Source organism: Mytilus galloprovincialis, chromosome 8 (assembly GCF_965363235.1).
Source record: "Mytilus galloprovincialis chromosome 8, xbMytGall1.hap1.1, whole genome shotgun sequence".
Lineage (NCBI taxonomy): Eukaryota > Metazoa > Mollusca > Bivalvia > Mytilida > Mytilidae > Mytilus > Mytilus galloprovincialis.
The window spans coordinates 27,952,414-27,980,029 of record NC_134845.1 but is presented as its reverse complement, the minus strand read 5'-3'; the positions used below and the strand labels follow the sequence as shown (position 1 = coordinate 27,980,029).

The 27,616-nt window shown below is 31.7% G+C and overlaps 1 protein-coding gene across 1 annotated transcript; it reads right to left on the bottom strand.

Annotated features, from left to right (window-relative positions):
• Positions 1–143: 143 nt before the first annotated feature.
• Positions 144–27,345, bottom strand: LOC143085477 (uncharacterized). The gene is made up of 9 exons (XM_076261842.1): positions 27,124–27,345; positions 21,625–22,031; positions 20,759–20,892; positions 18,761–18,900; positions 13,736–13,832; positions 11,165–11,317; positions 10,283–10,455; positions 3,103–3,271; positions 144–2,264 (listed from the first exon to the last, which is right to left on the bottom strand). Exons 1-9 carry the CDS (start codon positions 27,171–27,173, stop codon positions 2,076–2,078), a joined length of 1,512 nt encoding a protein of 503 aa, XP_076117957.1. The 5' UTR covers positions 27,174–27,345; the 3' UTR covers positions 144–2,075.
• Positions 27,346–27,616: the final 271 nt, after the last annotated feature.

The following is a 27,616-nucleotide window of genomic DNA, read 5'->3' as shown; positions in this document are numbered from 1 at the left end:
AGAGACAACTCTCCATCCAAGTAATAATTTATAAAAGTAAACCATTATAGGTCAAGGTACGGCCTTCGACATGGAACTTTGGCTCACACTGAACAGCAAGCTATAAAGGGCCCCAAAATTACTAGTGTAAAACCATTCAAACAGGAAAATTAACGGTCTAATCTATATAAAAAGTAGAAACTAAAGACACATATGAACTACATAAACAGACGATAACTACTGTACATCAGATTCCTGACTAAGGACAGATGCAAATTTGCAGAGGGATTGAACGTTTTAATGGTACCAAACCTTCTCCTTTTTCTGAAACAATAATATAACATCACAACATAGTAAAACACACTATAAAATATCAATTGGAAGGCTTAACTCAATCAAATAACGCAAATTAACACACAATGAACGAATAAATTTGATCTGTGATACCTGAATACTAACACAGTTAATAAAAATAATAAGGGATAAATAGTAAAGTCAAAAGTAAATAAACAGGTATAAACAAAGTTAAAGCATGCACAATTTGTCAAGTCAGATTAGTGTTTAGCAAGGTAGTGAATTTTCCCATTGGCAATCATACCACATCTTCCCAAATATTTTTATCTATATAAGGAAATTCCTGAAGTTTTCAGTATTAAATGGTATAAATTACCTGTTCATAACCCAAACTAGACAGCATAGTAAATAAATGGAGAATGTGTCCTCATGAACAAAGATGATGCCCCAGCTGGCATACATCATTATAAAGGGACAGAACGATAAAAGTGACGCTACACAAATTTGAAATTGAAGTATTGTGTAAAGATTTCATAATGTATGGTTGAGGCAAACTAAAGTTACAGAACATAAACTAAAAATTTTGCATTTTTTTCCATTTATAAAGGGGCATAACTCTAGAACAGTCATAGTGACGCCACCAAATTTCAAATGTTTAGAGTTTCATGGTAATAAGCATTGTGTATAAGTTTCATAACATTTGGTAGGGGTAAACTTAAGTTAAAGAAAGGAAACTAAAAATGTTGCAATTTTTCCATTTTTTAAGGGGCATAACTCTAGAAAGGTTAAAGTGACCCCATTAAATTTCAAATTTGATCTGTGTTTTGTGGTAATAGGCATTGTGTATAAGTTTCATAACATTTGGTTGAGGAAAACTGAAGTTATAGAATGGAAACCTATTTTTGGTACGTACGTACAGATGGTCATGGGTAAAACTTTATGCCCCCTCCGCTATGGCGGGGGGATAAAAATAAGACCTGTTGAAATTAGAAAAATGCCATGAATATTTTTAATATTTTGAAGTTTACATGTTACAACAATTTTAGACTGTCATGGTGATATTAAAAGTACAATGCATTAACATTTTTGATTGCAGGACCAAGTTGTGTGAAATATAATTTTTTTAAATATGATAGAGAAAAATTGGACGAATAAAAATGATTGGACTGATCTGTATAAATCATTTTTGTATACTTCCATTGGGTAGGTAGTGATGATAATGAACTATTATTCCAAAATTGAACCATCCTGTCAATAGCCAGCTTTATCATGATTAAAATCTACATTCTAGCGACTCTGTTCACACCCTATTAGTTTTAATTCTCTTTGAGCATTTTGTAATCTGTGCTTCCTTGCCTTTCTATCTTTAGCATACCTGATGAACATTAGTCCAATTAAGAGTGCACTTAATGAAATTTCTCGCCAGTATCACATAAACTTAACATTATCAACATTCTATCAAAATACAGTCAAATAAACAATGCCAGACAGACATGTGTTGTTCACAGAACAATATCCATGATTATTTTTTTAAAATGTTTTGTTCATTTACAAAATATCAATCAGGATTGACTGTCTGTGCTGAAAAAATAATAAATTATCTGGGGCAATTAACAGCTTGGCATTTTATTTGTGTCCCTCCCATCTTATAAATGTCTGTATATATGAGTTTTGATGGGATGCTTTAACATTGATTTTTCTTTGTTTATACATCTTATGTATTCATACAAAAAGACAATTAATTGTTCTTGACATTTTACAGTTAAAACATATCACACATACAATACTCATGAAGATAAAAACTAAGTCACTGTTATCTGATCCAAACTTTTTTCTTCAGATAGATTTTTTAAATGAAAAAAATCCAGCAAATTGTTGACAACACCCTGGTCAAAAGGACGCTTCACTCTTCCAAATTTATCCTGCATATAGGCATACTTTTTAAAAGCTAAACCTTCATTTGTGGTCACATTAATGGCTGCATTATAAATCTGAAAGTACAAACATAGAAAATATACAATACTAAGACAGAAAAATACTTAATTTTGCGTCTGTCCCAAGTCAGGAGCCTCTGGCCTTTGTTAGTCTTGTATGATTTTTAATTTTAGTTTCTTGTGTATAATTTGGAGTTTAGTATGATGTCCATTATCACTGAACCAGTATAGATATTTGTTTAGGGGCCAGATGAAGGACGCCTCTGTGTGTGGGAGTTTCTCGCTACATTAAAGACCTATTGGTGACCTTCTGCTGTTGTCTGTTCTATGATCGGGTTGTTGTCTCTTTGACACATTCCCCATTTCCATTTTCAATTTTATTCAGTATTTTTTTTTACTTCCGTAATGTGTGATTCTTTGTGTAACGCTAGAAAAAAATGTTAATTTAAAAAATCGTGTCTGCCAAAAACTAACATGTGTAAACTAGAACTTAAATGACATTTAAAAACAATATAAAAGTTTGCATTTAACCGACAGTTTCATCATCTGATTATCAATATCACAGAAAACAATCAGATAACATTATTACTAAAAACAACTTGTTTTCAAAGAATATTTCAGTGTGAACAAACATAAAAAAAAACCATAAAAACAATAAAAGAAAAGTTCCAGTGTCCCCCATGTTGCACATATTTTATCTGTCCAACTGCCAATAATTACTAAACTAAAATGTATTTTCTGCTTTTAAATTTTTTAAGTTATCTTAGTGAGTTGAAGTCTTGAGAGCAATTTCCGATATAGATTTAATACTTCCAAAGAGGATTAACTCATTAAAAATATTTGATTGAAACTTTATAACCATTAACTTACCATCATAACTTGTTTTAAAACTTACCGCTAGTACAAAAAGTCCAAAAGCTGAAAAAGCATAGAATCCCATCAGGAGAACATAGAACTTGTATAGCCAGTTCCATTCCAAATAGTTGTTGACAGTATGAAGGCTCAACTTAAAACTGATAGCCAAAACTATAGAAACACAGGTTGTAAATAATGCAAAAGATCCCCTGAAAAAGATGCGACATTGTGAACATTGTAACTATAATGTCTGTGAGGATATATACCTTGTTCCGACGTTATGTTCTAGTAATTGACAGAATAAAAATTGGTATAGAAATAAATACCTTCAATTGTGAACACAGAGATATGTCTTGCCTTTGTAACATATTCATAAACTTGTTGTTCTCCTAAACAGCAAGTAAAGACTCATTCTATCTACCTCAAATTATGCTGATGAGTCATTATGGTATTACTATCAAGTTTTCCTAAACTTGAACTTTTGGCTACAGGTTTACTGCAGTTATATATATATGTAGACATACAAGACCTATTTTACCCATCAGTCATTATGTAAAGTCTCTTCAATATTCATGTGCTATTTTAAAAATCATACATACAATATATTTAATGAACAAAGAAATAAGCTGCCATATTTGATGTAATAACTTATTAGTTATATAGTCTTAAGGGAATACGATACAGTAGCAGGGGCAGATAATAACGTTTTCAAAATTGTCCGTGTTGTTTTCGCGACGTTGGTAACCAGAACGTTGTAATTTCGCGATGTTTCTAATAAGAACATTAACATTTCGCGACGTCGCTTTAGAATAAGTCATATTTCGCGGAATATTCTCTGACGTCATTAATTTCGGCTGCGCGAATTTCAAAAAAGTACCTGCTAAAAAAGTGGCCATGTCGTTTCTAAAAGACGGAGAAACCCACCGAAGTGCAGTGAGATTAAAGGAAATACTTGAGATGTACAAAAATAAATCAAATAAAATTTTGCATGACGAAATTGATGAAATGGTGATAGACATGGAAGTCAGAGAGTACTGACATGGAAAGACGGAAGAAGAATTGTGGAGCTTTTTAGTCTGGCACTGAATAACTGCCAAAACTGCACAGCCCAATAACACAATTCGGAACATAACGACCTGCAATAGCTAATTATGAGTATTGGTAGCTACTTAACGTCCAGCGGCAAATATTTAATTACACATTTATGACATCCAAATGTCATTTTAATGAAACTTAAAGAAATGAGAAAACGTATGAACCCGTGATTAATGAGTAAAAATTAAACAAAATATATTGTTATAGGGTGGCCGAATCGGGTCTGGTGTTGAAATCCATACACAAAAGTCATTACTACGGAGTGTTGTACAGCTGTGCAATATTTTTCATGACGAGAACAGTTATTTTCATTTATTGATAATGAATTCGAAGTAAATAATACTATCTTGAACTGAAAAATATCAGAATCAAAATAGTTAAGTTTGTGTCTTTTTTTCTTTTCTTGTTTAGAATTTGGCAGCCTCCAAGTTTTACGGAGAATTGTCATTGTACATTGTAAGGCCAAATTTAACAGACTATCAATGAAATAACAAAACCGACTGCATGTGCGAGACCCTCATTGGTGGACAAACACCCCTATTCGTAAATAAAATAATCAAAGAGCTGAAAGCTCTGAAGAAAAATGACGCCACTGTCTCTAATATTGGGATAGTTTTTATGCAAGTCTTGATTTTCACATACCGTAATTAGTTTAACAATGCAACATGTATCGTAAGCATATAATTGATATTCGTATATGTGTGTGTGTGTGAAGTGAAGGTGACAACTGGCTGGTTTTTTAAGACAAATGAATAGGTCAAGACTAGCTGAATTGTACAAATAAATACCGTAGAAAGGCTTGTATATTTCTCACTGGTACATAGTCTGAATCTGAGTCTGTTCGCTTCCATTCACGTTTGCGCCCACTCATTTTCACCCCTCTCACTTTCACACCCTACATGTTCACACCCAATCTTAATTGGTTTTGTGTTTAATAACTATGTAAGCAAGTGTTTTCTTATAAGTGATCATAAGTATAATTGTTGTCATTGTCTCAAAATAAAGTGAGACAGCAATTTTTTTTTTGTGTTGAATAAATCTTAATTATGTTTTGGATAAGGTATTGCTAAAAATAATAATAATCCTTTCTAAATAAAGTGGTATTTTGTCAACGTTTTATTTTGTGTTGAATAACTCTTAATCATGTTTTGGTTAGTGTATTGCTATAACTTGTTTCATTGACTTGTTTCAAAATGAAGTGAGATTCTGACTATGTTTGTTTCTGCGTGTTGAATAAATTTTATCATGTTTTGGTTATATTAGTGGATTGCTATATTTTGGTTTCTATGTTTTATTGTTTCGTTGTTTCAGATCAATGGGACCAAGCTGTTAAAAACAATTATCTTTTGTGTTTTTTCCTTTAAAATCTTCAATGTTTTACTCATACCAAGCTATAAATACATTCAGTATTTACACCAAAGCAATTTAAAACAACAACCATAATTTTCCAATTATTCAACTTGAATTTGAATTAAAATTGGGCGTGAATGAGTAGAGTGTGAATGTGCGAACGTGTAGGGTGCGAAAATGTATTGGGCACAAACAGACCTGATGCCACACAGTCTGAACCCCCTTCTCCCACAAAATATTAAGTAAATAATCTTTTTGTTACTGCTTTCAAAGGTCTAATGAAACTCAGATAGTTTCAAACATTTGTCAAAGAATTCTAGTCAAACTGGCACCTAGTTAAATTGGCACCTGAACGTCGTACGAAGGCGTCCCAGAAAAATAATAAAATAGCCTTGCCAGACGTCATAATTATTTGGACTAATACATGAGATATTGTGTATTTTTCTGCATTATTTTAACCAGTTGAGCATTTTACAGGATTGTTGGTTTAATGCTGTTTAAACTTTACTGAAAAACAAACACCTTAAATTTGCTAATTATTTGGCATGAAAGTTTGATTTATTGAAAGGGACTCATAGTTTTCCATTTTATTTTAATAATTGACTTGTTTTTACAATTACACAAATTGTCTAATTGTTAAAACAACAGCTTTGGTAAGGGCTTCGTTGTTTACCTTTATACACTACATATTCACTTTCGTTTCGTGGTTTACCGAAATACACAACAACATATTCACTATGTACTTGGTAACAGTAATTAATTAATTGAATAGAAAATATTATATCAAATATTATTGGATGCCGAATTGACGTCGAATAGGTGCCGATTTGACTAGATGCCAATTTAACCAGGTGCCGACTTGACTTGTACGTTTCAATTCCTCTGCGATCGTTTGCGGTATTTTCTTGAGAAAACCTATTTTCCATCATCAAAGAGAAGAAGAAACTGCTTTAAAATGATTCTGGAACGCTTCATGATTGTTAAAATAAGTTTAATTCACTCAAAAACAATTTTAAAACTTGCGATTAAACAGGAAGTTTCCAAAGCACGTGTAAAAGAAGAAATTAACCGGTGAGAGTGGAAATCCGTATATGACAGATATCCCTATAGTACGACTTTGAAAGTAAAACAGTTCAATCCTTTTGTAAAACAATCTTTAATATACCTATCACATTAATTTTTAAATGGTCTTAAGCTTATTCAAACCATATAAGTCGGTATGAAACACCAAAACGGAATGAACAATAACCGATTACGTTTTGTAGTTTACAAATTCTAAAACTGGTTCCCGTCAAACTACAACACTTTGTTCGAGTGTAGTGGAATACAAGCAAAAACCAGTGTAAACTGGGTCCTGGCTGGTTTAATACTACACAATGATGTGTGAGTTCGTGGTCTAGTGGTTAAGACCGATGGCTACAGTGCTGAAGGTCCCGAGTTCGATTCTCACTCGGGGTGCTAAAAATATCAGTACATCAGAAGGGTAATTTTCACCCTCTCACACACATCTCTGGTACCCACACCGGAGTTTAAACTAGAATGGGTACTTTGGGGGCCTCGGTTGGTCAAAGTTGTCCCCTACTTTGACCAGGAGATCAATCTTCTGATATCTCTCTGGTTTGTCTGTTTCCACCGAGTGGCCCGGTGGTTCTCTCCGAGTACTTCGGCTTCCTCCACCATAATAACAGACTTCCCGGTGTCCTACACGCTCCCTTGGGCGGTGTTGGGTGGGGATTGTTCTGGTGGTGGGATAATATTGTAAAGGACACATCTCCATTAATCCTTAGGGAGTGTACATGGATCCGCTGTACCCTTGCAGTCAATCAAGGGGTGCGTCTACATTGGCGGAATCTCGAGTACATACATACATACATAATGATGCATAATGATAACACAAGCAGGTTCCAGTTTGTTTGGAAAATAGGAAATACGAAACCAAGCGCGGTAGGCAGAGCAATGTAATGAAGTTCAGGTCGGCAGTTATGGAACAATGACTGCGTCATTTTCCAATAAAAAAGAGATTGTCTCATCCTGCTCTGGACTTGAAATTGGTACATAAAAAAAATTGCCGATTTTAATTGATATTTTAAAAACATATAATATTGTATGTGTATGTAGAAAAACTGTCAATAAAAGTCCGTTAAAAAGATTTTAAAAAAAATATTGGTGTCGTTTTGTGTTGGAATTTAAGCAAAATATTACCAATAGATGCAGAATTGTCACACGTTAGTTTGTTTAATTGGATGTATTGTTTTTGTATATGAAACTGGATGTAATAGACCAAAACAAGAAAACGCACGTTCACATGCTGTTAAAAGGGTTTGTAATTAAATGGTGTCTTTTGGTATTGGTCATCATATTTGTATTTTGTTCATTGTTTTGTTCTTAAATCAGGCCGTAAGTTTCCCGTTTGAGTTGATTTGCATTTGTCATGTATAGGGGCCTTTTATAGCTTACTATGCGGTATGGGTTTTAATCATTGTTGAAGGCCGTCCGATGTCCTATAGTCGTTTAGCCATTTGGTCTCTGATTGAGATTTGCCTCATTTGTAATAATACCACGTCTTCTTATTTGTATAAGCACGTCCCTATTATACTTCAATGTATTGAGAGATAAAAATTGAAGTATCGGCAAATTTACACTAATTGCAGACAGACAGATCAGAAAGTGTACACACGTTAAAACTCGTCGTATAATTAGACGAGCGGACAGACGAACAAATTGTTTTCAATATAGCTCTACTTCTAGACAAACAAGTACGCCAATATTCATACGTATGCGCCGTAAAAAAAGGTTATGTAACTTATCTATTGATAAAGACATCTTTCAATATTATTCTCTTATACCGGCTGCTGCACTTCCTATGAAATATTATATTACAAGTTCATTTTCGGTCGATTGAGGCAATAAAGGCATGAGTTAAATTGCACAAAACAGCTCTTATTATAAAACAAGAAGTACTGCTTATAATTTAAATTTGAAAGATGATTATCTTTTGAATGTAAAAATAAAATAAAAATCAAAAGTACGTCGGGACCTAAAGTTGACGATACGGTATCGGTTTTGTCATTGTTGAATGTTATACTGTTGTCAATTTAAGGTATCGCCTCACTTAATTTATAGTTGGTTCACATTTTGTGATGTCAATAAAGTTGTCTCTCCTCTTACAGTTCATGAAGCAATTTAGAACTAATGTCAGACGGAGATGCACATTTATTTCAATCAGATTTTCTTTTTTGCCGTACATCTGACAAAGCAATCTGCTAGAATTCTTTTTTATAGTCTTTTTTTTTTTTTTATTATGAAAAGGTTCCTGTCCAAATTTCGTTTCGTAAATGTTTAGCACAAATGTTTTTTTCATTTTATGATTGACCATCTTATAAATTTTTATGATAAGTATCAACGCTTTGAAAAACACCTGCAAACTCGTGTACGGCGGGAATGCTTACACGACGTTGTTGCGATTAAAACTAAATTTAACGTAATTTAGCGCCATACTGACAGACGTCGTAAAAAATTAAGGTTTATGGCTTTTATTGAAAAAACAAGCACATGGACCCCAATTTTTTTCTTTTGCAATCAATCAAGTACTGTTTCAAGAACACTCCGTCAAAATTTCAGGAAAAAATCAACGATCAAATTTTTTCTGCACTGCCAAAAAGACGCAAAAATGTGTTTAATTTCTTTAATGGATATAGCAATCTAAATCCGGAACATGATGATTTGATTTAACCTTAAACTTGTTTCAGCATGTTGATGCCATGGATCAAGGGAATATTTTACAAAAAAACCGGTTAAGTTATGACTTTTCATTCAAAAGTATTGTTACTTTCTTTAAAAGTCATAATTTATGAAATTTCAGGGATTTTCTTCCAAATATGCAAATTTCGAACCAAATTATCTCAAAAAGTAAGTCATGAAGGTACTTTTTTCTTTGCATATTTGAAAAGTACACATTGAAATTGACCTTCTATCAAAATTTTAAGAAAAAATCAACGAGGGATCTCTACTGTATCGTATGCCCTTAAGGTGTTGTATCAAGACAAATTGTAAAGGTAAATTTAGAACTCAAAGATCAATAGAAAGTTTTCAGAAGAAATATACAAAAATTAAGAAATAATTCATGGGGGCTTGAATATATCGTGATTTTACCACGGGTTGGCCCTTTATGACAAATATTTAACCCTGAGCGATAGCGAGGGGTAAAATATCGGCATAAAGGGACAACCCGTGGTAAAATCTAGATATATTCAAGCCCCCATGAATTATTTCGATTCTAATAGGACAAGTACGGCAATACTTTTGGATCAAAGCGCTCTAGGTGGAGGCAAATATATGCCGTTCCCATAAATAAACGCACTATTAAATTGGCGTAAAAGAACTGAGTAAACTGAATTAGTTACATGCTTAAACTATTTACAATAACATATTTGGATAGTTTTGGATGAATTTAAATGATAATTTAATTATACGTCTCAAATGTATATTAAAAAATGGCTTATAACACATTTTAGCATCGTTGGTTTACGTTTCCTTGTTGTGATGATTTTCGGTTTCACAAGCGTGTATTTTCCCGTAAAATGCTTACATTCTGACAGCAACGTTCTATGACGTCTGGTAACTCATTCATAAAAAAGCATTTGACGTGGGAGTACTTTGGAACAGCCCAAACAATATATTCATATTTTACCACGGGTGTGTACTCAAAGCGTTTGAAGGACGTCATGTTAGAATAATTTAATAACACAGCAGTTAAGATAAATATCCAAACCTACCTATTTTTATATCCTACACAGTTGTATATGTATGGACAATGATGATCAAACACGTTTACACATCTGTTACAAACTCTACAATGTTTGGATCGTAGTGGTTTTACGAGGCGACATGTGTGGCACAGTGTACAGAGTAAATTTTGTCCTACAGTTTTATCACTACAAATGACTAGCTGCAAAATAAAGTAAAAAAAAATTCTTTAAGAATCAAATTGATTGATTGATTAATTGGTGTTTGACACCACTTTCAACACTATTGTGCTATTTCATAGCTGTCTCTTTTCATTGCTGGAAGATGCCAAAGTGCCTAAACATATCCACAACCTTCAGTATGAAAATTGATAGTCTAAGTTCAGCTCACCTGCCACATGCAGGAATTGAACTCACTATCTCAGTTTTGACAGGCTAGTGATACAGTAGTTCGACTACTTATACCACTTGTCCACAGAGTTAAGAAGAGATATATTGTGTGTCCTTTGACTCCCCTCTACATCTTCTAGATCAAGGCAATTGAATATGGCTCTCTACCCTTGAGGTAGCATGTACATAATCTATCCTTCCTTATGATTATTCATTTTATGTTACAGGGTTAATAATACAGAGAAAAAAATCTCTGGATGTCCTTTCTGTCACTTTTTTTTCACATGAATTCTAAATTTGACATTTTAAGCTGTGTCTGAATAATTATATTATTCTAAAAATTTATTATTTTCCATTTTTAGAATAATTATTACTTCTTTTTTTTTTTTTTTTTAAATAATTAACTATTTATCAATTTATGTATCTTATTTTTGTTGGAAGGGGTGTGATATTTTTCTTTCTCTATTTACACTATCATGACTAATGAAAGTATGCTTCACTAATCCTGATAATCAGACCTACCTGTTTTATGGCCATGTCATACTCCGGTACATTTCTTGGTAAATATCCTGGATCTGTTGTACTGGCATGGAACAAACAAATCCACAACACAATGTTGAAAAAAAGAAACACCACATGTAACATCGGAAAGTCAGACCAAGTATATGGTAAACACTGAAATTAGAAAATCAAAAAATATAATCTTATACAAAGTATTTGTAACTTAAGAAATAATTCATGGAAGCCATAGATTGTTGGAAATTTACACATGGCCTGGGCCGTGATATTCGAATTTTATCCTGAGCGTTAGCAAGGGATAAAATTAACGAATATCACGGCCCAGGCCATGTTAGCAAGGGATAAAATTAACGAATATCACGGCCCAGGCCATGTGTAAATTTCCAACAATCTATGGCTTCCATGAATTATTTGGATTCTAATAGGACAAATACAGTCATTAAAAAACTGAAGCTAGGGTGGGTATGCTGTGTGTGTGGCTGTTCTTTTTTACTCCCTGTTAGATAAAGCTCAAATATCTTTATAAATATGTAGCTTGCGTAGGTTATTTCGTGAATAACTGCTAGAAAGAAACCTTTTAATTCTTTAAATTCTCAAACCCAACATTTGCCATTTTTAATTTACATGTTTTTCTCGTAAGCTTCCTTCAAATCCAAAGTTGACATTTTGTAACTAAGGAGCCGCCATGTTGACTTGCTGAAATGAGTAAATATGCGAATAATGCAATAGAATAGAAAAATAAAACAAAACCTACCTCAAAAATCAGTTTTAATACAATATCAGACGAATTCCGATGGTTTACGTAACAGAAAACTTTCAACTTTAGCGGTTTCATTTGTATGACGTCATGTTTTGAAATGACTTAAATGCGCCAAAAAGATTAATAGACTTTCACAGAATTTTTTTTTTTTTTTTTTTGTTGATTTCTCCGAGCTCTTGTGCATTACTTCTTTTTATTATGCATACGAATAAGAATAAAAATTATTTTGTCTTTTTTTAATTGCACTTTTTAAAACAATAAAATCACCAAAGGTTCTGCAAATAGGTTCCAATAAATGTAGATTTACGTGGGAAGTATATTGTAACAGCCATTATTATGTATATCTCTGAGTCTGCGCTAAGTATATTTTATCGAGAATTTTATCACAGTGTTGTTTACAAGGCTAAAGAAGCACGTCATATTAGAATTTGAAATAATATACTATTATGCTACTTTTATTTTTATAAAGAAAGTTACTACAAGAAGGACCATCCAATTACAACCCTTCATACAGGAATGTTTAATTTATTTTCTATCCTTTGATTTCTTGCCTTAAAAGACCATATTGCAAATCTACTATTACTGATACAATTTCTACCATGTATAAAAGAACTAATTCCAATGTCCCCAATGTTGCACATGTCTAATCTATTCAAGTGCAATAACTAAAAAAAACAAGAGCTGTCAAAATGACAGTTAACCGGATTCTTTAACATTTATTTGTGTTCTGGCATTTATCAATATTACAAGGACCAAAACTCCTAATAGGTAAAATTTATGATTATCAATATCAAACTTGACTTCCATGTTGTCAACAATAACAACATATAAACTAGATAGAAAATGACCCTCTAGCAGGACAACTGTGTGCCCTTAATGCATAAAGTAAGAAAAAATTACTAAGTCCACCTACCTAGGATTTTGAAAATATCTAATAAAATGAATGAATTGTATGGTTTTCAAATGGAAAGGCAAAAATCAAGCTCTTTCAAGAACCGTAACTCCTGAACGGTAAAAGTCAAAATCGTCATTATTGAACTTGACCTCCATTTTGTTGTCAGTAACAACATATTAAAATTTTAAAAGGTTTGGTTGAACGGTTCATGAGTAAATGCACGGACACAACATTTTTTAAACTTTCAAGAACCGTAACTCCTGAACGGTAAAAGTCAAAATCGTGCTTATTGAACTTGACCTCCATTTTGTTGTCAGTAACAACATATTAAAATTTTAAAAGGTTTGGTTGACTGGTTCATGAGTAAATGCACAGACACGACATTTTTTAAACTTTCAAGAACCGTAACTCCTGAACGGTAAAAGAAAAAATCGTCATTATTGAACTTGACCTCGGTTATGTTGTCAGTAACAATATATTAAAATTTTAAAAGGTTTGGTTGAACGGTTCATGAGTAAATGCACAGACACAACATTTTTTAAACTTTCAAGAACCGTAACTCCTGAACGGTAAAAGTCAAAATCGTCATTATTGAACTTGACCTCCATTTTGTTGTCAGTAACAACATATTAAAATTTTAAAAGGTTTGGTTGAACGCTTCATGAGTAAATGCACGGACAACATTTGGTTGCCGCCCGATGTACATCCCCAAATCAATAACCGACATTTTTGACACAAAAATCCGGTTAAAAAACATTGCATAAAAAAAACAAATGAAAAGTTTGATAGACCTTTTAATTTCATGGTTGCAGCATACAAATTGTATTGTAAGAATTGAATGCTCCATACAAAATGTACTTACAACCCAATAAAAGTATAAATAAAAGCATTCTATTTTTAAATAAATAGTTTAACTTACCAGTCCAACATACATTGGATAGCCCCAACACAGAAAATTAATCATGAAAAACAAAACTGATTTCCTTCCACTGCCAAGTGTATTAAAAGCTAAAGATCTGTAATTAAAAACATTTTGTAGAAAACAAATATCTTTGCTCACAAATCATCAGTGGCGGATCTAGATATTTACATAAGTGGGGCCCACTAACTGACCTAAGAGGGGGCCCAATCCAGTCACGTTTCATTGATTCCCTGTATAAGCAACCAATTTTTTTCCGAAAAAGGGGGGCCCGGGCCCCCTTGCCCCCCCTAAATCAGCCTCTGATCATAACTGAACATTGCTTTTATATTTGCTTGTTTAATTCCTTTTTTGTTTAAAGATGCATATATTTGTTTTAACTATACGAAGCATAATCCAACCAATAACACTGTATATATGACGAAATGCATTTCAATATAAATAAAATAAGTTGTGATATGAGTGCCATTGAAGTAGCTAGTATCCAATAAGCAAAGGAAGCATATAAATTTATTAACTGTTAAACTGTACTTTATAAGTCTAATCATATTTATTACAAAATACAGAATTGATTAAATAAAAAACACAAAAAAAAAACCAACTGTCAAAGTTTTTTGATTAAACCATGATGGTGTAGCAGTTTTGAAAACTGGAAAATGGAAATGCTATCTTGGACTTTTAATGATAGGTAAAGATTTTAACTTTGATAAAATTATTTTGTTTCAGAATTTCATTCAAATGAGGACATTCATGCTACTTTATTTTAGGGTAAAAACTCTATTAAATAATATAAGATAGAACACTCAAAGCTAACACAGAAAAAGTTTTAGGTCTTAACAAAATGTTTATGAGGGGAGATAACTTTTTTAATTGATTTTTTTCTCTATTTTTCATGCTATGTAGCAACAATTTGGCTGCAGAAGTCAAATTTATTTTAAATTTTGTTTCCATTTAGTATTTAACAAGAACTATCGTCTCAATTTTTCCACAAAATGTAATTATTTAATTCTGGACACACTTTGTGCATCCTCCTGTATAAATCTGATTTTGTACAATCTGTAACTTGAAAACAATTTCTATAACATAAACATATCATAATACTAATAGCAAAATATAAAATTAATTTTTAAACAAAGTCTAAATAGCATTGTTAGACTTTCTTTTTTACTTTAACATTTAAAAGTTGTGTACCCGAAACGTCTTTTGAATGATGTATAAAAGAAACAATACATTGGATTGTGGTTGTGTCAGAAACATACATAATCTTTCAATCAGTTTAATTAAGGTCTGGAGCTGGCATGTCAGTAACTGCTAGTATTCTGTTGTTATTTATGTATTATTGTCATTTTGTTTATTTTCTTTTGTTTCATATTCTGACATCAGACTTGGACTTCTCTTAAACTGAGTTTAACTGTGCGTATTGTTGTACATTTGTTTTTCTAAATTGGCTAGAGGTATAGGGGGAGGGTTGAGATCTCAAAATACATGTTTAACCTGCCACAGTTTTGCGCCTGTTCCAGGTCAGGAGCCTCTGGCCTTTGTTAGTCTGGTATGATTTTTAATTTATAGTTTCTTGTGTATAATTCGAAGTTTAGTATGACGTCCATTATCACTGAACTAGTATACACATTTGTTTAGGGGCTAGCTGAAGGACGCCTCCGGGTGCAGGAGTTTCTCGCTACATTGAAGACCCATTGGTGGTCTTTGGCTGTTGTCTGCTCTATGGCAGGGTTGTTGTCGCTTTAACACATTTCCCATTTCCATTCTCAATTTTATTGTATATCCTCCCTAATGACTTGCGTGAGATCTTGTTCTGACAAACTTCTTAAAATGTATAAATGGCAACGTTCATGTTGTGCCTTTAGAAACCCTGGACATCAGTATCATATAAAGAAAGTGTGCAGCACAAATACCAATGAAATGAAGTGATTGAATGATAATATATTCCAATCCTTTAAAATCTTTAGCATTGATACACTTCCCCATAATATAAAAATTTAATATATTGGTCAATTAGATAATTAATATAAAATATTTTTGTCATTACCGGTACATGCATTTTTATAATACTGTTGAATATGAATATCATGTTATTTTACATTGTCCTGTTTACAATGATCTTAGACAAGTTCTTAATTTTTACTGAGTCTCTTAAAATTGATGACCTTTTTAAGAGTTTAATAGATTGTCAGAAAATGGTATTCAGTGTTTTCCATTCATTCATTCATTTTAAGCCTGGCGAGCCAACCACCTTCCCATTTTAGGAGGGGGTCGGCTTTTTTTTCAAATACCTTCTTTTTATTTTAGAATCAAGATATTATAAGATTATGTGCCAAAACCTGTAATTTTATTCTGAAAAGACCAAAGAAGTTTTATATTGAAAATAATAATTGAATAATTATGTTGTATAATTTTACCATTCATGTTTAATATCTATTATGTACAAATATATTGTTTTAGTTGATTATCGTCTCTCATAAATCTGTACAGATTGGCTTATGTATACAAAATGTATCTTTTATAAAATTAATGTATTGTGTAATTTTATACATGACAAATGATGAGGTGAGACGAAAATAAAATATTGAATTCAATTGCATAAGTAAGGGCAAAAAACAAATACACTAATCTACTTAAAAGTTAAATGAAATACTGTTTGTATTTAGAATATCATGTTGGCAATTGAATTCAAGTAGATCTATTTTAGCAATGTAAAACATTTTTGTATGTACATAATTAAAGAATCATTAAAAGGTTAAAATCCTCTTACTCTTTACTCATAAAAACTTGTCAACTTTTTTGCAAACATAAAACAATTTCAATAGTGTAAAAACATGGCAAGCAAGCAAATAATTAGGAATGTTTCATTAAAACATGTTTCATCTACATAAAAAGAAGGCACTTTAAAATCCCATGTGGAATTGTACCCTGCTTTGCATGTGAAAATGCATTCAAAATATAAAAAAATATCCAAAAGTGCCTTCCCAGAGTGCAACATATCATAAAATGAAACAGCCATTAAGCAGTTATTTGAATTCAAACCAATTAAAAGCATAAACCAAATAGCAATGCATTATAATCCAGCAGCAAAGTTAGCATCAAGCATTTAATGTATATAAGATCAATTAAAAAACATACAATTGATTACAAATATACTTACCAATAACTATTCAATAATAAAAACACTACCAGTAGTCTAATTTTTTTACAATCCTTTCAGATGCAGCACATCTAGAAGATATATTGGCTTCAGAAAGGTATATGGCATCTTGTTAGGTTACAGCATGCACAGCACTTTTGTTTAAGCAAACATTACTGTGGATTCATTTAATTTCGTTGCTTCCAATTTTCGTGGATTGATGAAAACCTGTATTTTCATGGATATTTGTTTTCGTGGTTTTGTCAAAATCTGCATACAACCCCATAGAAAATATGCAGTTCGTTGGACAATTAAATTTGTGATTCTCTTTTATCCACGAAATCCATGACAAAATTGGTATCCAAGTTCTAACGAATAATAATGAATCCACAGTATGTATAATAATGAAAATAATATGTACCCTGGTATGGTATGCCATTCTGTCAACATTAAGTTAAATTCACAGATATTGCCTTTTAAGTCTATAACTAATAACTGATTTTACAATTCTGAAGCCAAGGATATCAAGGTGCTCTGTATTATTGTCAGCACAAACATGTATAATATATAAAAGTCTATTTAGAGAACAAATCCTTACCAACAATAGTGTTATTTGTTGTCACTGCTACATGTATCTAAAAGTACATTATGTTTAAACTAAAAGTACATTCGTTATCTCATTTTAAATAAAGTTTTCACATCAACCATCCTTATTGTTATAGTATACACACTAAAATTCCATTGAAAGCAGCAAACAAAATAAAAAAGGAACATCTGGCTTGATAATGGTCCTTGGGAATTGAGTAATTTATGTCATTCATGAGACCTTGCATTTGTGGCCAGGAATAGAATTGTACTAATTAAGGATTTCCAATATATAGCGTGTCTAGAAAATCGAAAAGATATTAAACATACATTTTGACAAATCATTTTTGATTTTTGCACCTGTTAAATGTAGGATCTTTCCACAATAAAGTCAGACCTTTTCCTTTTTTTTCTTAATTTTCTACTGGGGAGAGGGTAAAAGGTCAAAGACCTCTATTTTCAAAAGTGGATTTTGTATTGTGTTTTAAAAACCTAACCATAAGTGCACGCTCACAAAATATTAAAATTGTTGAAGGTAAGAAAATCAATGAATCTAAAGAAATTTGAATGAAAATATGTTCATTAGATGGATGTTTGAGAATGTCTATCTCTTCTCTGAAAAAAAAAACTGATTTCTCTTTCTAACTAGTTCAACTTTAATAAACTTAGGATTCATTTATTTTTGTGGCTACCAATTATTTTGATTTAGGTAAACAAAAGTTACATAGGTACTTGATTTCAGGCTATTGATAAATTCTGCTCACAAATCTATTGCAGTGGCGGATCCAGGGGGTTCCGGGGTATGAACCTCCCTTTTTTGGCCGATCAATGCATTTGAATGGGAGCATATAGTTGGAATCCCCCCTTAACTCTTGGTTGGGAACCCCCTCTTTTTAAAATGGGTGGATCCGCGCCTGTGTTGGAAATTTAATTTGATTCCATTGAAAATTTCATCAAAACTGATAAAATCCACTAGAATTAGTTCACCGAGAATAATAATGAATCCACTTAAATTTAAAAATAACATGGAGGGAAAGGAGATTATAATGAGTGTTCCATAATGTAGCTGAAATCTTTAATAGTCCATAAATACTTTCAGTAGGAGACAGACTTGTAATTTCCTTCAATCTATAAGTAAGTTCATTCAACACTCAATAAAGGAAATGTAAGCACTTATCATGCTTATCAGACAAACAAATCACTTGACTTGTGAAATACGTGTATAAACAACACTTTGATGAGATGAGAGTCACCTTATTTGTATCAAACAAGAAATATTTCCTGAACAAATGTCTACTTACATTAGATCTATCTTAGAAAAAAACTTGTTTTTCTTTATTTGTTTTTGTAGATAATCTACCATTTCTGTGTTATTGCTAGCAGACGCTAACATCAATGGAGTCCTTCCATCTGTATCTGCTTTATTGATGTCTAACTCATGCTAAAGAATAAAATATAAACAACATCCACTGAAAATTACTGAATAAATTTTGTAAAACAAGTTGTTCTGATAAGAACTGATCTATTGTGAATTTATTATTATTCGTTGTATACCATGGCCAGTTACTTGTTATCCAAGATTTTCAAATGTTCATTGAATTACAAATTTTATATAGGCTTTGTATGAAAAGATTGGCAAAATCATGAAAATGCAAATTTTCCTCAATCCACGAAAATTGATACCCACGAAAATAAATTAATCCACAGTATTTGGAATTTAAAAGACTATGAAATAGGCACAACAAAATGAAAATATTCTATATATATTATGGGGTGAATATTCAATTTCAAGATAGTTTTAAACAATTAAAATATATAAGCTTACTTACTCTTATAAACAGAGTGCTTTGATTATACACTGATTACTACCGGTAATTAATGAAAATTTGTATACAAGTTTAAAACAAAATCCCCATGATAGATTATAAACAAATTGAATCAATAACAATTGTAAGATCAGCACAATAACATTTGTAAGATCAGCACAATAACAATTGTAAGATCAACACAATAACAATTGTAAGATCAGCACAATAACAATTGTAAGATCAACACAATAACAATTGTAAGATCAGCACAATAACAATTGTAAGATCAGCATAATAACAATTGTAAGATCAACACAATAGCATTTGTAAGATCAACACAATAACAATTGTAAGATCAGCATAATGACATTTGTAAGATCAACACAATAACAATTGTAAGATCAGCATAATAACATTTGTAAGATCAACACAATAACAATTGTAAGATCAACACAATAACAATTGTAAGATCAGCATAATAACAATTGTAAGATCAGCACAATAACAGTTGTAAGATCAGCATAATGACATTTGTAAGATCAACACAATAACAATTGTAAGATCAGCATAATAACATTTGTAAGATCAACACAATAACAATTGTAAGATCAGCATAATAACATTTGTAAGATCAACACAATAACATTTGTAAGATCAGCATAATAACATTTGTAAGATCAACACAATAGCATTTGTAAGATCAGCATAATAACATTTGTAAGATCAACACAATAACATTTGTAAGATCAGCATAATATCATTTGTAAGATCAGCACAATATCATTTGTAAGATCAGCATAATATCATTTGTAAGATCAGCATAATAACAATGAAATTTTTGCTATTTTTGACTGTTTATACTCTATCAGTTTGGAATAATCAATTGCTGTATTAATGTGATAATTTTCAGGTTTTCTTTTAAAAAAAATTGAAAGTCCTGTAAAATGGTAGAAAATTTAAATATTCCATTTGCAAATAGATTACACAAAGATTTGTCTATACAAATCCTTTATTTACACAAATAAACAGCATTTATGCCAAGGATACACTCCATGCTTAATATCCAAATTTTACCCATGTGCAAAAAAGTTGCTGCATTAAACTCTTTTGATTACAAAGAGTGTTTATCAGAATTTCAGTCAGACATGTAGACATTCTGTTTCTGCCTGTCAGATCCAGAAGCCTGTAATTTGGTGGTTGTCATTTGATGCGGTGTATCATTTTTGTTTTTCATTCATTATTTTTTTACATAACTCATGTTGTTAGTTTTCTAGTTTTGTACATTTGTCATTTCTGGGCCTTTTACAGCTGAGTAAGTGGTATGATTTTTACTCATTGTTGAAGGCCATACAATGACCTATAGTTGTTAATTTCTGTGTCATTTTGTCTCTTATGGAGCGTTGTCTCATTGGCAATCATATCACATCTTTTTTTTATATTTATTAACAAAACAGTTTGATTGTATTTAATATGAATTTCACAATAACAAACCTTAACATGCAATTCCTGAACAGCTTTCAAGTTATTATTCAAGCAAGCAAGGTGTAATGTTGATTGTCCATATTTGTTTATTTCTTTAGGATTCAGACCACAATGGATCAAATATCTCATTAGTTCCATATGACCTAAAAATTGAAAATACAACATTGCAATAATCATGTATTATTTATATAAGCTGATTGTGTTAAGAATTCATGTCTTCAAAACTACAATGCATATCTTCATATACAATGTCCGGTGCTTAGCGGGTTACTTTAAGATGAAGTGAACTTATTCAACTTTCTCTGGTCACTAGATCACTTCTGGGTTATTATGGCAACAAATCTCCTTGCAATATGCCCGGTGCACTAGACCACTTGACCACCTAGGCTCGACAAAATCAAGCTTCAGGTTGCCAGGTGTTACCTTTCCTCATCAGTTTTCATCTAGCGTCATAACACAGTACATGATATATAAGGCATGAAGATGGAATATTATATTACAAATCAGCTGAATAACTATATACTGTGGAATCATTTATTTTCATGGGTATCAATTTTCTTGGATTGAGAAAAACTTGCATTTTTGACAATATTTGATTTTTGTGGTCTGCCAATCTCTTTATACAAAGCCTATGGAACATTTGTAATTCATTGAACATTTGAATTTGTGGTTCAACTGTACCCACGAAAGCCATGAAAACTGGTATCCAACGAATAATAATGAATCCACAGTATATATATTGGATGCTATGATTATATGCAAAATTGCCTATCTAAAACAACCAGGTGTTTCTTTTTTGTCTCTTTTTTCTGTTTTTTTTTGGAGGGGCAGGGAAAAAAAAAATCAGTTTTCAAAATAAAAATGTTGTTTCTTACCATAAAACACAGCCCAGTGTAAGACACTGTTTCCATCTTCATCTACTGTCTGTGGCTTGGCACCTTTTCCCATCAAGAAACTTACTAACACTGTATGGCCATACTGAGCTGCCATAATTATAGGTGTACATCCTTTATTGTCAACAACATTGACAGAAACACCTGCCTGGAGTAAAATATCAACTATTGCTACATGTCCATTCACACATGCCCAATGAATTGGATGGGCCCCTAGTTCATTGTTGCTAGGCTTATCTATAGGTCCATTGCTGTCTAATATTAACCGGACTATTTCTTCATGACCTCTGAAGCATGCCCAGTGAGCAGGTGTGTATCCTTTATCATCTTGTAGAGAAAATACTGAAGATCCTTCAGTTGCTGATATTGCCTGGACAGATTCTAACAAACTGAAATGACATAATCCTAATGTAATAATAATAAATGCTTTATTTAAAGAGGGTAAAATCAGTAAGTACAATACTAATCTCCCCTGATGCCCTCTGAATAATTCAAAATATAACAATAATATAATATATACATTTACATACATATGCAAAACAAATGGCAAAAAAACATACAGAATCGTTTCAAAAACTTATTTTGTTAATGTCAGATATACACAAAACAAATATATGGAATCTTTTAAAATATAGATAAATTTCATCTGTCAGAAAATTACATTTTTAGTTTAGGAATTAAACAAGAAATTAAAATAACTTTGTTTGAACTGTTCTATCATTTCTATCTTTTTGATTTCTACAGGAATACTGTTCCAATGACTTGAACCGGTATATTGAAATGTTTTTTTTTATAAAATTTGTTCTTGGACGAGGTATGAAAAGACAATTATTGTCAGATGAACGCAAAGAATATCTTGCATAAACATTTTTTTTATTGTAAAATAATTGACAAAGATAATCAGATGTAATACTATTTACACACTTATACATTAATACTCCTTTGTGATATGTGATTCTTTTTTGAAAAGTTAACCATCCTAATTGGTTAAATACAGTTTTTGACGGTGTATCACATGGTTTGTTAAGAATGATTCTAGCTACTCTTTTTTGTAATTTTAACCATTATTTAGACTACTTGTTTCTGTTCGTATTGTACATGTTGTACAGCAATAATCAAAGAGAGGAAGTAAATATCCATTATAAAATAAACATAAACATTTTTTTGGAATATAATGCTTCAATCGATTTAGTAAACCTAGTCTAGTTGAAATACCAATACATATATATGCTTTGTTTATTTGTTGATTTCATTAAAGACAATCATCAATTATGATGCCAAGTAATTTTTCATTGTTTTTCACTGTCTACATTTTGTATAAGAATTCCACTGTATTCTATCTTCAAAGTTTCTTACATGCTTTGAAAATTCCTATGTGAACTAACATAGATTTGGAGTTTTTATTATCTAGAATCATATCATTATTTTCACACCATATTTTAAAAGTTGCTATTTAGTCATTAAGCATGTTAAGTTAATCACATATACATGTATCATCAACAGAATTTGAAGAGTGGATTCAATTCTGTTCATTAAGTGTTTCATGATCCATATTCTTTTCTAATGACCAATTTAAAATCAAAACTAGTTTTTTAACCCTGTCACATTTTTACACCTGTCCCTTGTGAGGAACCTCCGGCCTTTAATGGTCTTGTAAATTTTGGTTCATTTATATATTTAATTACTAAATGTATATGTTTTGGAGTTCAGTGTGACATCCATAATGCTGAAGTAGCATACATTTTTTGTTAATAAGCCAGCTGAAGCCTCCAGATGATGCACTTGTGTTGATGACTCATCGGTGGCCTCAGGCTTTTTCTGATCTTTTATCATATATAGCATTTGTTGCACTGTCTCTTGCAATTGGACACATTGCTAGAATTATTTTTTTTAAAGAATTTCTGAATTGTAAAACATGACACAAACTATTTAACCCTCTTGCTGCCAAAGGTACATTTATGGCTTCTACACACAAATCTTGTTGATTGTGTAGAACGTCAAAGGTCCATTGTAACGTCACAATACTCAGGGGCACTGACAACGTCAAAATACAGCGTCAAAAGGGCGATTTTGGCAGGAATGAAGCAAACTGAATAAAATGCTTTAAAAATATACTTAAAACAGATGTCAAGAAATGATACAGGATCATAAGCTTGTAAGAACTATAATAACAATTATTGTAACGTCACAATACTCAGGGGCACTGACAACGTCAAAATACAGCGTCAAAAGGGCGATTTTGGCAGGAATGAAGCAAACTGAATAAAATGCTTTAAAAATATACTTAAAACAGATGTCAAGAAATAATACAGGATCATAAGCTTGTAAGAACTATAATAACAATTATTTTAAGTTGTTTACTAATTATCTAGTTCGTCATTTTCATAAAAAATGTTGCATTCTTTCGAGAAATTTGTTTTACTTTTTTTTGTCGTACATCTATCAATCAGAATATCTCATATAAAGAAAAAATCTTATCCCTGATAAATAATCATAAAAAAGGTAACTGTTATACTTGATAACGTTAAATATTAATATTCATTCACAATACACCATACACGCTTTATTTAAAAGAACTGGATAATTTATTTAGGGCTCAAATACCACGATTGAGATTTTTTTTGGTAAAAGTACACACATGTTAACCGATCTACTTGTATTGCCATACGATATTTCAATACATTTTAAATCTGTTTTATCATGGAAGCACTGCCTTAAAAATGTTTATTTTCATTCGAAATGGGGATGTTAAATTAGTAGTAGACACAATGATTTCTATTCCTATCATATATATCATAGATATCTTTTCCCAGTGGCAACCTCTTTTTTCTGGCATTCACCACAGATCTTTTACTTTGTAGGACTCATTGATCAATAGATTTATTGTATATTGAATTTCAGACGTCCTTAATATTGCATGAAATATTTGCCACTGAACGTTGAGAAGAGAACAATTTATCAATTAACAAATTTAAAGATATTTCGTGTATGTCAATTACAGTGTGTACTTTATCATAGTAAATGAAAAAATGAATTATTATTGATTCAGGTTCACTTGTAGACAATAGAAATTCATTTTAGAGAATTTCTTTCCTCGTTTTTACTATGTTTTTTTTTAAATTTGTATTCTCTAAAATTTTGAACAATAAGTGGTCAACAAACTTATGATAAACATGATAAAAAAATAAGCAAAATGAATATGGATAATAATTTTTATGTAAAAAATATTTCCTCACCTACCGAAACAAGGATTGAAATCATGATAATTTTTATATGACACGTTTGATACTTTACAACAAGAAGTAGTTCATAGTATCATAGATCAGCTGCTCAGAGATTTTATTTATTTTTATGAATTTGTACATGCTTGTTTTTATTTTCATTTTCATTGAGTGCCGTTGTTTCGCCATTTATATAATGATTTGAGAGATTTTTTTACAGTATTTATACCAATTACCTAATAAAAAGACGAGAATAAATATTTTACTATTTTATAGGTGGTTAAGAATCATTTATACATTTCACTTGACAAAGATAAAACAAAGTCGCCTTTAAAGCTAGTATAGCAATTGGTATAATATTTTCACTTTATTTTAAGACAAGAAAGATAAAAAAAAATATATTCCAAGGTTAAAAATTGTGTTTTTAAATAATCTTGTATTAAAACATTGTTTATGACAATCTTAGAGCATATTTAACTTCAGTAAAATTACTTGTACATCGTTTTCATAATTACGGCCACATTGACGCGGGAAAAATTATGGACGGCGGGATAGAACAGTTCTACAGATAGGCACAAGTTTTGCAATGTCACAGATAAGAAACGTCAAGATGCTTTTGGCGCGACAAAACAAGAAAAAAAAACTTGGCAGCAAGAGGGTTTATTAAAGGTTCATCTATACACTTTAACCAAGGATTTGTATAGTAATACTATACAAATCCTTGCTTTAACAAAAATGGCTGTGTTTACACCAGGAATTTTTCTCTGAATGCAGGCAAAACTGTGTTATTTTAATAGTATGTAATAATACTTAAATATGAAAAGTATGTTTTTCAAATGTTTTACTTGATTGTAATGTACACTGTACTGACTGTAGCACATTTATAATTATATCTTTAATTCTTTATGATTTATGATCAGCCAAAATATGTTAACCAACATTGCGATAGTCAATAAAGGAGATCACATAACTTTCGGCATTTATAAAACAAACAATGAACATTGCCATTGCCACTGGTGTGCAAATACACCTTATCGCTATTCCCGGCTGACCCGGAAAAATTATGGACGGCGGGATAGAACAGTTCTACAGATAGGCACAAGTTTTGCAATGTCACAGATAAGAAACGTCAAGATGCTTTTGGCGCGACAAAACAAGAAAAAAAAACTTGGCAGCAAGAGGGTTTATTAAAGGTTCATCTATACACTTTAACCAAGGATTTGTATAGTAATACTATACAAATCCTTGCTTTAACAAAAATGGCTGTGTTTACACCAGGAATTTTTCTCTGAATGCAGGCAAAACTGTGTTATTTTAATAGTATGTAATAATACTTAAATATGAAAAGTATGTTTTTCAAATGTTTTACTTGATTGTAATGTACACTGTACTGACTGTAGCACATTTATAATTATATCTTTAATTCTTTATGATTTATGATCAGCCAAAATATGTTAACCAACATTGCGATAGTCAATAAAGGAGATCACATAACTTTCGGCATTTATAAAACAAACAATGAACATTGCCATTGCCACTGGTGTGCAAATACACCTTATCGCTATTCCCGGCTGACCCGGAAAAATTATGGACGGCGGGATAGAACAGTTCTACAGATAGGCACAAGTTTTGCAATGTCACAGATAAGAAACGTCAAGATGCTTTTGGCGCGACAAAACAAGAAAAAAAAACTTGGCAGCAAGAGGGTTTATTAAAGGTTCATCTATACACTTTAACCAAGGATTTGTATAGTAATACTATACAAATCCTTGCTTTAACAAAAATGGCTGTGTTTACACCAGGAATTTTTCTCTGAATGCAGGCAAAACTGTGTTATTTTAATAGTATGTAATAATACTTAAATATGAAAAGTATGTTTTTCAAATGTTTTACTTGATTGTAATGTACACTGTACTGACTGTAGCACATTTATAATTATATCTTTAATTCTTTATGATTTATGATCAGCCAAAATATGTTAACCAACATTGCGATAGTCAATAAAGGAGATCACATAACTTTCGGCATTTATAAAACAAACAATGAACATTGCCATTGCCACTGGTGTGCAAATACACCTTATCGCTATTCCCGGCTGACCCGTCCGCTTGAACTTTTGACGTCAACAACAATCACTTTTCCATTGTGGCGTCAGACATTTTGTTTTATGACGTCAAAATTTTACGGGAACCTGTGTGATTTCCAGCAATGGCGGACAAATAGCGATAAGGTGTATATTTGAGCATGGTCGGAATTTTACCCTGATTCAATAGCAATGAAGACTGTCGGTTTTTCTTCTTTTATTTCCATTCTTTCATAAACTATCTGATTGCTTTTTCTTGCACTCGTATTCACTTATTTCTGGTCAACTGGGAGGTCCAGCTAGTTCAGGTTAATTAGTTTGTTGTGGCACGTTTCTAGGGGCCCTGATAGAAATGAGAAGGAAACTTATCTGACTGTGCTAAACCTTTCTTCTTCTCCTCTGTATCTTCCTCCTGCTTATAAGGTGCACAACCATAATGATTATTTAAAAAAGTCAAGACTTCTTCTTCTTCTTCTTCTTCTTCTTCTTCTTCTTCTTCTTCTTCTTCTTCTTCTTCTTCTTCTTCTTCTTTCCTCATTCTTCTTCTTCTTCTTCTTCTTCTTCCTTCTTCTTCTTCTTCTTCTTCTTCTTCTTCTTCTTCTTTCAGTAACTTCCTCCTGTTATTAGGAGCACATCAATTTCTTGATTATACACACAGTGGGCTTATATT